The sequence below is a fragment of the Sciurus carolinensis genome, chromosome 15, assembly GCF_902686445.1.
Source record: "Sciurus carolinensis chromosome 15, mSciCar1.2, whole genome shotgun sequence".
NCBI lineage: Eukaryota > Metazoa > Chordata > Mammalia > Rodentia > Sciuridae > Sciurus > Sciurus carolinensis.
The window spans coordinates 56,197,463-56,211,732 of record NC_062227.1 but is presented as its reverse complement, the minus strand read 5'-3'; the positions used below and the strand labels follow the sequence as shown (position 1 = coordinate 56,211,732).

Here is a 14,270-nt window from a genome sequence, read left to right as displayed (position 1 = left end):
GAGATCATGGAGGATTTTGATGAAAAAAAGTTTCAACTCTTTTAAAAATTATTTTTAGATAACTATAGATTCACAAGTACTTGTTAAATATTAATACAGACCCCCGCCACCAGACCCTTTACCACCTTCCTCTCTTGGGAAAAACTTATAAAAGTATAACTCAACACCACATTCGGGATTTTTTTTTTTTTTTTTTTTTTGTCAGTGGACCTTTATTTTATTTATATGTGGTGCTGAGGATTGAACCCAGTGCCTCACACGTGCCAGGCAAGTACTCTTTCACTGAGCCACACCACAGCCCAACATCCGGGAAATTGACATCGGTACAGTCAGGATACAGAGCACTCCCATCCTTGGCAGGCCCCTCCCATCGCCCTCTTATGGCCACGCCCACTCCCCCTCCATCCCCAATCCTGGCAGCCTGCTCCCCATTTTTATCATCTGGACATTTTAAGCACATTATATAAATGGAATCATAGAGCATGTGACTTTTGAGGACGAGCTTTGTTTTCAATCAGCAAAATCATCTGGAGATTCATGCAGGTTGCTGCCTGCCCAAGGTCATCCCTGTCCACTGCCAAGTGCCACTCCGGGTTTTACCGCTCACCTGCTGAACATCTGGGCTGCTTCCAGTTTTCTGCTATTGCAAAATAAAACTGCTCTAAACATTTTAGTACAGGTTTCTGTGTGAACATAAGTTTTCATTTCTCTGGGATAAACACCCAGGAGTGCAATTGCTGGATCATATGCTCCTTGCAGGTTTCATTTTTTTAATGAAACTGACAAACTGTTTTCCGGAATGGCTGTACCATTTTGCATCCCCACCAGCCCTGGAGTAGCGGTAGGTTTCTCTGCATTCTCGCCAGCTTTCGGCGCTGTTGCTGTATGTATGTATACGGGTACTTTTAGCCATTCTGATGAGAGGGTAGAGATAGCTCGTTGGGGTCTTAATTTGCATTGCCCTAATGACGGATGATGTTGAGTATCCTTCTGTGTGTTTATTTGCCATCTGTTTATCCTCTTTAGTGAAAAAAAAGTCTCTTCATGTATTCTGTCCATTTTCTAACTGGATTATTTATTTTTTAAAAATATTTCTTAGTTGTAGATGATCTTTTATTTATTTATTTATTTATTTCATGTGGTGCTGAGGATGGAACCTAGTGCCTCACACATGCTAGACAAGCGCTCACCACTGAGCCCCAGCCCCAGTCCCTGGATTATTTTTTAACGATGAGTTTCGAGAGTTCCTTATATGTATTGCAGCTACCAGACCTTTATCAGTTATGTGTTTTGCAAATATTTTCTCCCTTTTTCTAACATGTCTTTTCGTTCTCTTACTATGGTCTTTCCCAGTGAAGGAGATGAAGAAGGGCTTAGGTAGTCAGGGCAAGATGGAGTGAGGAGGCCCGGGCGGGGCCAGAACAAAGGAGCAGGGACAGGGTCCTCTGATGGGGTCAACTCCTGGTAGACAAAAGTGCTCATGGACACAAACGGGGGAAACAATCAGAAAGACACTTCTGTACTTGGGCTCCTAAGTGGGGGATCCAGTAGAAAAACTAAAACAGACGTGTGGACAGAGGGGCCACCAATCAATAATGGTGAGGAAATCGTGGACAGGGGACCAGATAAGGAGGGGGGGAAATTCCAGAGACCATAAAAAGAACAGGCCAAAACTCGCCCACCGCACTCCCAGCTCTGGGGCTCCTGCTCTCTGGAGAGGTCTACCTGTCACTTTTACAATAAACCTGCTGCTTGTTTGCTATCTCTCTCTGCGTCCTGTTCTTCAATTCTTTGCTGAACAGAGACAACCAACCCAGCACCCCTAGATGGTGACACCAGGGCAAGAGTTTAATTTCAATGAAGTTCAAGTCAGCATCTCAGTGTTGACATCTATCGATTGTCTTTTTCTTTCAGTTTGAAATCTGATTTTTGGTGCAACAAATGACTTTCGATTGAAACCAGGACATGTTCGTGCTAGGAGTCTGAATCTTATTTAAACTTCGGTTTTGACTGACTTTTTGTGATACCACTCTGGCAGAGACAAATGGGAGAGGATCCAGCCTTGCCACTGTTGGGTGGAGGTAGCAGACCACGTCACAGGGGGGTGCTTGGGTGACTGCCAGGTGGAGATGGGCATTCCAGGTCCCAATGGGTCTCCAGACCCCGCGGTGAGACTGGCCCCATTGCCACAGGGCTACACTATCACGCCTCTTGGCACCCCCGACCTCCCGCCCAGCAAATGAAAGGAGGCCTCGCCGCCAGCATGGTGGGCAGGTTTGGGTTCCCCAGCGGTCTCAGTGCCACCAGGGGTGCTGGCAGGGAGCCTTCTTACCAGTTGGCAGGAGTGAAGGCTGCTGCCTGCTACCTGGGCTTCCCTGACAGCACTCTGCTCAGGGTGGGCCACCTTGTTCCAGCCTTGTTGGGTAGAGTCCAGGCTCCCATGGTCCTGGCTGGCTGGCGGGGCAGGGGCGACAGAGTTTCCTGCGGTGTTGGCCCTAGCAGGGTGATTATGGTCTAAAGCTTTTCTCTCTTTCCAGGTCACTCTTCTCCTGGTCCTTTGCCTGGACAGAGCAGACTTTTACTGGGACGTTTTTGCTGGAGTCTGGGCATTTCTGGCTTCCTCATTACTTGAGTATCAAGTCAGGGATACTTGAGGCGAAAGGAAAACAAAGCCACCACCATGTCATTGCCCAGAGTCTGGGGACCAGGCTGCCTGCCTTTCCCTTCTACCTTTCAGAATCTTCTGGTTTTGTGTTACGTAAAATGTCCAGGGCTTTTAACTGCGCTTAGCAGAAAGAATACAGAAAGGAACACCTACTCCATTGTCCTGGAAGTGAAAGTGCAGGTCTGTATTTTTAACATCTGCATGACTTTGGTCTGGTTTTTCTCACCATTTTTACGGAGGGGAGGAGAGGCTGCTGCATCTTATCCATGACCAAATTGTAAATGAGGCACAGCCCAGGCTGGGACCACGTCTCCTAAACTCCAGCACAGAGCTGCCTCCGGGACAGTATGATGTCCGTCCCTGGTGCCTGCATATCCGACCTCCCGAGTCCACATGGGCGCCCGGTGAGTGGCTGTTGACCGCTCTCCCTGTAAAGCCTCTATAAAGTCACCTGTATTGTTGGGTGGACCTTGCAGCCTTTTTCTCCAAGTGAACTGGAGCCAGAAGGCACCTTGAGGACCAGAGTAGATGGCATTTTCTGAAAGAGAGGCCCACACTCGGGGCAGCAGCAGAGGTTGCTGTGTCTGGTTCTTGGAGGCCTGTCAGAGGGGCCTATAGCACACACTTAATGCTACTGGACCAGTGACCCAGCAGGGGACAGGACTGAAAAGTCAGCGTATCACGTCCCAGGCTTCTTTAGCACTGTGGCTGAAGCGCTGTCCTCCCCACTCTGGCCTCCACACAGACAGAAAGCTCACCTGTCTACCCTCACCACCCTAATGCTTGTGTCCTAGCACAGCCAGGTGATCTGATGACTTGCTAATGAGCTCAGCGGGTGAAAGAATTAACACATGAGCAAAGGAACAACTAACCTGGGCACAGGAATTTCCTCCTGCAGCAACGAGGACATCCAGCTTTAAAAGACTTCCTGACGTGGGCTACCAGGCAAGAGCCTAAACGGCCAGGGTCAGAGGAACGGTCAGGGAGGAGTCAGGCCTAGCCTCTGCAATTCCCTAGACATGGGCATGGGATGCTCACTCTAGTCAGCCACTGAACTAGTCAGGAGTGGGGCTCCTCCCTTCCTGGGACAGGAAGCAGACACAGAGCAGGGCTGTCCTTAGTGTGCTGTGGTTGGCGGAGGCCACGTGCCTCATTCTGGACAAGCAGGGAGTGGAAGCGACCTGCATTGCACGTAGGCCAGAGTGTGAACTGCTAGTGTGAGTTCCTCTGAGCTCTTTTCCCTCTGTCATGGTGACAACTAAAATGGCAAGTGCTCCATCAATCTGGGTCCTGATATCAGGGTTGTTTAGAGGTCCAGAGATTCAGAATTATTAGCCCCTCCTGCCTGATACAGGGCCCTGACTTTATTAGCATGGAACCCTGGAGAAAAATATAAAATACTCTGGGGACACAGACTGGGGCTGGGAGGGCAACAGTCAACAGCGCAGCGTGGCGCACAGACACCCCTGCACTCGCCATCTCCTCCCCACACTCCAGGACCACCCGATGAGAGCCATCTAACCCGCTGCCGTCTCCCTGGCTGTCATCCTAACCTCCCAGCATTATGCCCAACTTCAAGTCCTCGCTAAGTTCTTCTCTCTTCATCTTCTCCCGTCCACCTCATCAAACATCTTACCCGTCCCCAAAGGCACCGATCAACTCTCAAGTCCTTCCGAAAGGGGACCAAAAGACCAGCCCCAAGAAGGACTATAGTTCCTATGGTCAAGACAACGTCGCTTCGGGGGATTTAACATGTCTGTCTCTATCCCGTTTCATATTAATGAATCTCTACTTTACAACCAATGATCTAGAAGGTTCCAGCTCATAGGTGTCTGCTGAGTTCATATCAGGTGCTGGATAAATACTGACTGAACAGACAGCAGGGTCATGAATTTATTCACAACATTTCTTACATAGCCACAGAAGCTCTTGAAAATCTAGGTACTTTTACTAAGGTATCAATTTTTAAAATTGGCACCAAATCAAATCTTACAGTTACCAGAGGGCGGCAGGATGACTGACAGAAAGCTCCTTCCAGTAGCTCTCCTGGGGCCAGTGGGCATCGGTGTGTCCGAGATTCTCCTCCCCTACCTGCCACTTGCCACCCCTGAGTCAGTCATTGCTGGTATTGCTGGCACTGCCAAACTAGCCTGCAGGTTGGCACAGGTCTGTGTGGTGGGGGGACAGAGAAATCAGGAAAATCCAGATCTGCGGCTTCTTTTAGCAGTGATTTGGATTCAGCTGGGCATTTCATGGAGACCCAGAAGGCAGATCATTAAAGAAACTTCTGGAGAAGTCTGCGTCTCACTCTGTTGCAGAGGTGCTTGGAATCAGTGTCACCTCTGGGTCAGTATCTGGTTCCCCTACCCCTGGGGACAAGGTTCCTTCACTCTCATGACAGAGTCCCCCACGCTTATCTTTCCAGGGAAGGTGGGGTCATAGGCCAACAGCCAAGACTCCAAGCTGTCATTTCTCACACTCCCCCATCTTTCCCAGGGCCTCGCGTGAACACCAGTGAGAAGGCACGCCCGTCAGGTTCCCAGCAAAGATTTCATCGCCTTGCTGCAGAGCCAGCACTGCGAGCCAACAGTCCTTTATCGGCATGTCCTTCTCAAGGTCTAATTAGAGGCTCTGCTGCTGTCCTCAGTGCCTCTTTGCAGATGGACAAGAGCCGCTCGTTCCTGACCCCAGGTAGCCTCTCATCAGCCTTCAGTTTCCTTCCTGAAGTCTAGATCCCTCCTGGTGCCCTGGCAGCTGTTCTAAATGCTCTACCGTTGCACCCTCTCATCTCCAGAGGTCTCCTCTCAACCATCTACACGCAGTCCCGTTACCCTCAAAGGCTGGCAACTCTTCCTAACATTGATGAGGGGATGGATGGGTCCATTGGGCACAGGATCCCAGGATGCCAGACAATGCAGGTTCAGGCGAATCCTGCTTTCTGGTGGCTGGTGAAATCTTTTCTGGATGATTCATAGCCCATTGTTCTTGTCCTTGACTCTCTGGGACCCTTCCTCCTACTTATGGAACTTGACCTATCATTGCTTGATGGTGGCTCTGAGAGGATTTGCAGAATTAATTTAATTTTTTTTAGACATTAGTTGAAATAACAAGGAAGGATAGGAGGCTGCTGCAGGTAAGTAAGCAATCCCACCGCATGACTCACCCCTCCCCCACACCATGCTGTCGCAACTGGGCTCCAGCTCAGGGCAGGGCAGAGGCAGGACCCCATCCTCTGAGGCTCTCTGCTCACCTGGACATGCATGGCCAAGATGGGACAGTGGAGGAGCACCACAGCAGCCAGACACTCCTGTCTCGACTTAGCCTCAGTTTCCCCTTCAATAAACTCTCACCCGTGGGTGCCTGTGGATGACTAGAGACTAGCTTTGACCCCTCCCAGAGGGCTGGAGGAGACAGCAGCTCCCTAGCCGGGGAGTCAGAGGTTCCCGGGGATGAGACCCAGGGCAGGTGTTCCCACTGGTGAGAACGTCAACATGGGCAGCGGCCACCATGGTGCATGGACCAGACAACACCTTTGAGAGGACAGAGCAATGAGAAGGAAGGAAGCCGCCCAGTGCTGTACAGCTGCCATGTCATCCAGGCAAATGGCCAGAAAGAAAGCAGCTTCCATCTTGTTCCTGCAGCCCTCATGTTGTAGCTAACTAATTCAGTCCCTGACATCTAAGCATTAGGGCCCCTTGACCCTGAAATAAGGCACTTCTGACCTCAGGAGACCTCGTTTAGATTTGGGCCAGACGCTGTGCCTCCCCATGCAGGAGGACCCCCCGCCCCCGTGGCCACCCCTCAGGAGGTATGGCCGCACGCCTCTCCCTGTGCAGGCTGCCTGGTTTCCGACCTCTAGTCTGACCTGCAGGCCACCCTGCAGTCCCTTGCATCTCCTGCTCTGTGCTGGGCATTCGTTAACACCTGGGCCTTATCCTTTGAAGGCAGAGCGTGGCGTCGGCCTGTCTGGGCTCAGCACCAGATCCCTGGTGCTCAGTGACTCTCTTAGAAATGCCACCTATACATGCCCTGAGCTTCCCGGTCTTTGCAAGCATCCTTGGCTCCAAGCAGCTTCCCCCAGCTTCCCCCAGGGGGCGACCAGCCAGATCCGGCACACCAGTATTTGCAGCTTTCCCAGTTCTCCAAATGCAGACCCTGCAGGCCCCGCCCCTGAGACCAACCAAGCACAAGCTGTGTGGCTGCGCAGCGGGTGTCCCTGGGGGCCCAGGCCACTCCTGCACTTTCTCCCCCTGAGATGGTCAGATGGATGTGACAGGTCGGGTGGTGGGAAAGCCAGTGGTCTCATGGTCTGTGGAGCCCTTCCCAAGAAGCCCTTGTCTCTGGGATGTCGGGGAATAGGTGGGTTAATATTCAGAGACTCCCGCCCCTCCAGCCAGGGGCTCCTCCTCCACTCGAGTCTAGGTCTCAGTTCCGCCTGCCACTAAAGGACTAATATGCTCTTCTTACAGTTGCATCTTTATATTCAGTGACACTTCATTTTGCAGCAGACTGCTCACCCCAAAGCTCTTGGGTGCTTCCCAAAGGTGGGTTGGGAGCCAGCTGGTCCTTGCAGTACTAGGACGCTTGGGGCACAGAAGAGCCCACACATAACCCCTGCGGGAGCAGCCCATCCCCACCCTGCTCCATCAACCTGGGTGGACCCTCCTCTAGGTGGCTGAAATAGGCCCAGCAAGGACCCCTCAGAAGGGAGGGCTGAAACTGAGGGGTGGGTGGGAACAGGACTCTGTCAGGAATGCTGGGACCAGAGGGAAAGGGTGGGGAGAGGGGCCCAGAAAAGGTGATAAAGGGAAGAGAAAAAAAGGACCATATACCAGAAAATTCCAGAACCAGACACCTACTGATCAAATAACAGAGAGCACTCACTGCCCAGCCTCTCTTGTCCTCCATTCAAGGGCTTTGACCCTGCCCCACAACCCTCTCTAGTGCTGGAGTCCCCGCGTCCAAGCCCACTTTGCTGCTCGAGTGTTAAGGGACCATCATACGGGGAACCCCAGAATGAAGGGCAGAAGCTGACGTGCAAGTCTTGGGCCGAGAGCTGGGGCGTTAGGATAACAGGGCCTCTGGTCAGGGAGGAAGCAGAGACAAAACACCATCCTGCAAGGACGCCTGCTGTGGTGGGGCAGGGTAGAGGTGCCCCATGGCACGGGCAGACGAGAGGCCAGGCTCTGCGGGCCTCGGGTCTCTCATCCACAAGTGGCATTGAGACGCTAGAAGGACCTTCAGAGACCATCAAGTCCTCCCTGATTGTCCTGTGAGGAAGCTGAGACTGGAGGAGGAAGGACTTGCCACCAAATCTGTGGCAGAGCAAAAACCCAGCACTGGGCTCCTGACCCCTCTCCAGGGCTGTCATTATGACCCCTGCCCTACAGAACGATCAGACACACGCACAACAAATCTCATAACCAGAGGGAAGTGCAGGAGAGCTGCCCCCACACCATGGGGCAGCAAACCCTGCAGCCCAAGAAAGACCCAGAACTGAACAGAGGAGGCCTGGCCTCATCAGCACGAGGACTGATACTGGACCAAGGCAGAGGCCTGGGCCACCTGCCCCTGCCTCAGCTGTGCCCATCAGGAGCTGTGGCACCTGTGAGGTGCCCTCAGCCTTCTGAGCCAGTGGAGTCTGAGGCTGGGCCGGGGCTCAGGGTTAGAGGCTTTTTCAACTTCTAACCTCACAGTCTCCCACAGGCAGGGATGAGGTATCAGGGAGACGAGTTGGACCACCAGAAGGTTCGGGGACCAAAGGGTCACCAGGATGGCTCTCAAAGATCAGCTGCTTCCCTTCCCTCCCAGCCACACAGCCCACCCAGGACTGCCACCTCCACCTGGCACCCTGTGGACCTGGGCCGCAGGCTCCAGGCTGGTCCCAGGACTGTTGGGAGAGGGGGTAGTGGTGGACAGGCCTCTGAGCTTCTCCCGCAAGCTCCTCACGCCCCACAGCCTCTGCAGACCTGGAGCAGAGGGGATCTCCAAAGAGCCCGGCCAGCATTCAAATTCCGAGTCCCAGTGTGTTAGAGGCTCTGCATTGTCACTGCCTGCAGCTCCGCTTCTGTCACCCACATGCTGCAAGGACATGTGACAGAGCCTTGCCACCCTCCTCTCTGTGGACATCTGGGGTGTTTCCAGATGTGTGTTATTATATATAATACTGCTACTGAAAAGGAATCTTAGGAATCAACGCGATGGTGGGAGGGGGGCTTTACCACAGCCAGAGAATTAGTCAGGGCGTCCCAGAACTCCTGACGGCACCCTCCCCTCTCCCATTGTCCTGCTTGCTCCTCAGCCTCTCAGGAGCCACCGGGCCAGTCTGGACAGACAAGACACATGTCAACCCCAGATGGAGAACGGAGATGGTTTCCTACCTGCTGAGGCGGGGCTCGCCCTCTGGAGAAGGAGCAGCTGCTGTTCAGCTGCTCGCTGCAATCTGCTGTCCACTGCAGAACAGAAAGGAGTGGTCAGTGACACAGGACAGACAGGCTCACCTCACTCTGCACCCCCCAACATGCCCCTGACCCTTGGCATCTGGGCCAGTAGAAAATCTAACTTGGCATTTTCAATGGCAAATCAATGGCTTCTCCACATCCACATCTTTCTCTATACCCAGCTTCAGAAGACCCTAGACTTGGTATCAGGGAAGAGAGCCCCAGACTGGCCATCAGAAGCTGGGCTTGAGCCCAGAAAGTTGGGAGGGCTGGTATGTCAACCACTTGTGTGAACGTCCCTACAGTCTGCTATGCAGAGGACCCTGGGCCTCACCGTCCACCCGCTGAATTGGACCCTGTGAGGTCCAAGGACCAGCATTCTGACTAGCTTGCCAAGTGAGGCACCAGAAGTTTGAGAGCCACTGAAACCCCTCTGACTGCCAGGTTTCATTTTGTCATCTACAACATGGGGACAGCAAAGCTGGACAACTCTGCACGGTTGAGATGAAGGACCTTCAAGACCTGTAAAAGCACTGTGTCACGGGTGGGCGGGCTCCTCCCATTGAGGGCTATGTAGCTACACGGTGGCATTAAGTGTCAGCTACTCTCCAGTGCTGCTGAACATTGACCTCAGCCTACACACTGTCCACGCACAAAATGCAGAGGGAGCTCAGTCCTTACATGTCCGAGCTTCTGATCAAAACTGAGCATGGAAGATTCTTCACCAACACAGCCCTGGTTTTCTAGAAACTTGTCCAGGCACATTCTCCAGACAGTTGGTCAAGGACACAACCTTTGTACAAGAAAGACCTTTAAATATGATGCTGATGACGGAGGCCAGGTTCAAGTGTGCTCTAGAGCAGCACCTTCCAACCAAAAGGAGCCACAAATAGGACCCACAGACCTAACCACATGGTCTAGTAGCCAGATTTTTAAGAGAGGCAAAGTTAAAGAGCATATTTTACATAATTCAAAATATTATCACTCTAATAGGTAATCAATAAAAAAAAAATTTAGTGAAATACTTTGCAATCCTCTTTCCAGACTGAGTTTTTGGAATACACTCGGCACACATCGGAGTTTGGATGAGTCACATTTTAAGAGTCACACATGGCCAGTGGTTCCCATGTTGAATAACCCAGCTCTAGAGAGATGGCAAAGGTGTCAGATGCACTTCTTGCCTATCCCTGTTCCTAGGGAAGAGGGGCTGACCTTCCCAGCCTCCTGTCAGCTGCTTCTGGCTGGGCCGACCCAGGAGACAGGAGGAAGGGGGAAGCCGGGGCATTCTCTCTCTCTTTCTCTTTCTCTCTCCTCTCTCTCCTCTCTCTCTCTCTCTCTCTCTCTCTCTGCTAGAGGGCACTACTAGCAGTGCCTGGGTCTCTTCCATGGTTCCAAGCCTCACCTGACAGGCTTCAAGGCTCACCCCTGGGCCTGGGTTCTGGTGACACCATTTCTTCCTTGTGCCTCATGTTAAGGGGTGGTAAGAGCACCTGTGGGTGCTCATTTCTGGAAGTTCAGCTCCTTAGCTCTTCTATCATTTGGGTAACTAATTCTCTGGATTAAATTTTGTTTGGATAATTTCAGTCTCAAAATATCTCCCCCTAAACATTTATTCATTGAAAGATAAGAAACCTATCAGCAATCACTTTAACCAAGGGAGCAGATAAAATAAAATAATATCCCGGGCTTCCTAATATGGTATGGAGGGGGAGGACGCATCGCTTTTAAGGTATTCTTCCTCGAAATGCACAATCTCTATGTAATCATGAGAAACACCAGATAACCCCAATTAATGAACTTCCTACCAAATCAGTGGCCGGTGTTTACCAAAGGTGTCAGGGTTGTGAAAGAAAAGGAAAGATCAAGAAAGTATCAGATTGGAGGAGAATAAGGAGACAGCTAAATGCAAATCTGAATCTTGGTGCAGAGAAAGGAGGCTAGTGGCAAGATCAGTGAACTATGAATAGAGTCTCTAGTTAACAGTATTGTACCACTGTTAATTTCCTAGTGCTGATCACCGTGCCATAATCCTAAAAAACGTTCATATTAGGAGAGGTCGTGTTACAGGGAACACTTGGAACTATTTTGTACTTTGGCTGTAAGTCTAAAAAAATTTCAAAACAAAAAGGAATATACTTGAATACATGTACATGGATCCATTATGTATAGATGTGTAATTATGTGTACGTACACATTTTGGATTGACACATACACATACATGCATGTGTGTGTGTGTGTGCGTCTATTTACGTGTGTCTATGTTTACGCTACTGCAAAAGCGGTACCTCTGCTTTATACATTGGAGTGGTTTCCTCTCCAGCTGAAGTCTGGCCCAGGAAGAAGGTGACTATGGCTAGTCCCATCCAAGATGGCCTCTCGGATAAAGCTCCTCCCTTTCCAGGTGTCCCAAACACTTCAACCCCAGCTGTATAGTGCTGTTGTGACATCCTCTGGGGTGGTGACTCCTGGGAGGGCACAGCTCCTTCCGGGGTCAGCCTGGCGCCTGGCAGGGTGAGCCTCCTGACATGCATGTACCCAGTGCGCCTGCAGCCTTGGCCCCCTTAGTGAGCCCACCCAGAGCAGCTCCAAGCTCCAGCGAGACGGCTCTGCTTCCTCTGGACTTCACGTTCACTCACCAAAAGCCATTTCCCGAGTGCCTTCTGTGTGGGTTCCAGAGCAAAGTATGTCCCTCACCGGAGGGCTGAGATACATCAGCCAGAGCGGCACACAGAGAAGTGGGCATTGCTGTGGGGACAGAAGGCCGTGCTCTCTGCAGGGCGTGAGGAGAGGAAAGCGGAAGCCGGGTTCTCAGAGAGGAGGGAGCCCCGGCCTGTGAACGGGCATTTGTCCTTGAAGGCAAACAAGCTCACAGTCCGGAGCCTCGGCACCTCTCCTGTCCTGCGGGGCAGGGGGGACAGAGGTGTCTTACTTGCAAGGGTCCTCCAGCCCAAAGAGGCAGGATGTGTGGGACATTTTCTATATGGGAACAATTCACATAGAATTCACAGAAGTGGTTTCAGGGTCCCAACCATAGCTGTTAAAATATATATCTTAATTTAAAAATCTGGAGCACACAGACACAAAGTTCAGTTTTAATAAACATGTGCGTACAGATATTTATTCTAAACTCACAAAGGATGTTTTTCTATTATTCTCTACTCTTATCCATACATTTTAAATATTTCACAATTTAAAGAAACAAAGTCAGTTAGTCATTTCAGGCTGGGCAATAGTTTTGAGAAGATGTTGGGGGGTCACAGGCTGAGCATTGTGGGAGGAGGAGCAAGAGTAAGGAAGCCTGGGGTAGGAGGGGCGGGGTGCTCAAGATCAGAGGGCTCACTTCTCACAGCGCCTAAAATTCCCCCAGGCCCTACCAGATAGCAAAGGCCATGCCACTGGAGAGCCACACCACATGGCGAATCAGAACAGGAACTGGAAAACAGAAGCATAACCCTGTACCTATAAGCCAATTAATGTACAAATGGGAACTCAGTACATGATAAGAATAGCATTTTACATCAGGGAAAGGAGAGACTTATCAATAACCACACAGTACTGAGCAAGCATCCAGCCACTAACGAAAAAGTTCCTCTAGATGTCCTCCTTGCATGATCCCCAGAAAATGCATTCCAAGTCAATTAAGATCTGAGGTTCAAGTTCAGTCGACATCGACATTTGAAACTTCTATGTATGTGACATGAGAAATGATGAACAAAAAAGAAGACAAAGCAGAGGCCACTGGCAACAGGTATGACCAAGGATTAGTGGCTGGAACACAGCAAGGTATCACGTAAATCCAGTGCCTTGTAAGTGCTGACGCTGATCAGCATCTCCTCCTCAGGCTGCAAGGGCTCTTACCCTCTCCTTTGGCAAATATGGAGACGGAGGCACAGCTTGGGCCAGTGACTGTCCAGGCCCACACAGCAGAACGAGCAAAGGACATAAATCGGTGTTCCTTCAGAGCCAGGAACAATGACCTGCTGAACGCAATGTGTGGTCTTGGAGCTCACCAAGGTCACAGCGGGGACTTTTTTTTTTTTTCAATATAAAGGATCTGATTAGGAAATTGGTAAAATATAAGATATACAGATTAAATGATAGCTTTGTATCAATGTTTATTTCCTGTGATATGATTATGTAAGAGAATACCCTGGTTCTCAGGAAACACACACAGAAGCATTTAGGGATAAAGGGGTATACTGTCCGCAACTTACTCCCAAATGGTAATTGGGAGCAATCTATAATATGTTTATACCTAGAGAGACAGAACAGGCACACACAAGAATGCGGCAAGAGACTGACAATCAGGGACACCGGGTGAAGGACATGCAGAAAATCTTTGTACTTTTATTGTGATTTTTTTTTTTTTTAAATGGAATTTGAGATATTTTTCAAAATGAAAAGTTGTCCAGAAGGTGACCTAACCCAGGGCTTCGTAACCAAGGGGGCATCAGAACCAGCGAGGAGCATTTTGAAGGTCCGTGTGCCAGGACCCTCCAGTCTCCATGGCTCACTTAGAGAAAAGGCTCCCGGGTCCTGGGGGGCCTGTCTCGGGCTCAGCCTGCACACTCTCCTTGCTCTCTGCTGCACCCACAGGCCAGGGTGGGTGCCTCCCGGTGGGACCCAGCCCACACCCGAGCTTTGCTTTTGTCATTTCCTCTGCCTGGACTACTCCTCCCCAGGTGGCCTCACCTCCTTCAAATCTTCCCTCCATTGTTGCCTTCCAACAGCCCGGCTGCCTCAATCATGAATATGTCACCTTCTAACATCCCATTTCCTGTCTTTCCCCACGGAAGGTAAGGCCCAGGAGGGCAGCCATCACAGCTGGCTCTGTTCATGACTTTGTCCTGGAAGCCTAAAATTGTGTCTGAATGAATAAACATTAGCGGCTGACTATATGTTACTACTTAACCAATGGTGTCTGGCAAAACAAGAGAAAATCTAAACAACAACACTAAAACCACCCCCCAAGAATGTCTAGGAGATCATTCTAAATAAAAAGCAAGGTAAAATGGACGTGCATGCTAGAAGCTCAGCTTTGTATAAGAAAGAATACTCTAGAAAAATTATATGAGTTCTTATCATAAAATGAGAGTGGACTTCTTTTCTGTTTCTCTTTTATCTGTTTTTCTAACTGTTGCTTTAAAAGTAAATTAAAAAAAATT

General features: G+C 50.5%; 1 protein-coding gene across 8 annotated transcripts in view; it reads right to left on the bottom strand.

The window, feature by feature from the left end:
* Ctif (cap binding complex dependent translation initiation factor) overlaps positions 1-14,270 on the bottom strand; it is a 283,522-nt gene that overhangs the window by 193,630 nt on the left and 75,622 nt on the right. For all 8 annotated transcript variants that reach the window (XR_007105188.1, XM_047526492.1, XM_047526496.1 and 5 more), the window contains one exon: positions 9,046-9,117. Coding sequence is in view for 7 of the 8 variants with exons in the window: in XM_047526492.1 (XP_047382448.1) it covers positions 9,046-9,117 (72 nt within the window). In the remaining variant the exon portion in view is untranslated. The remainder of the gene's footprint in view (positions 1-9,045; positions 9,118-14,270) is intronic.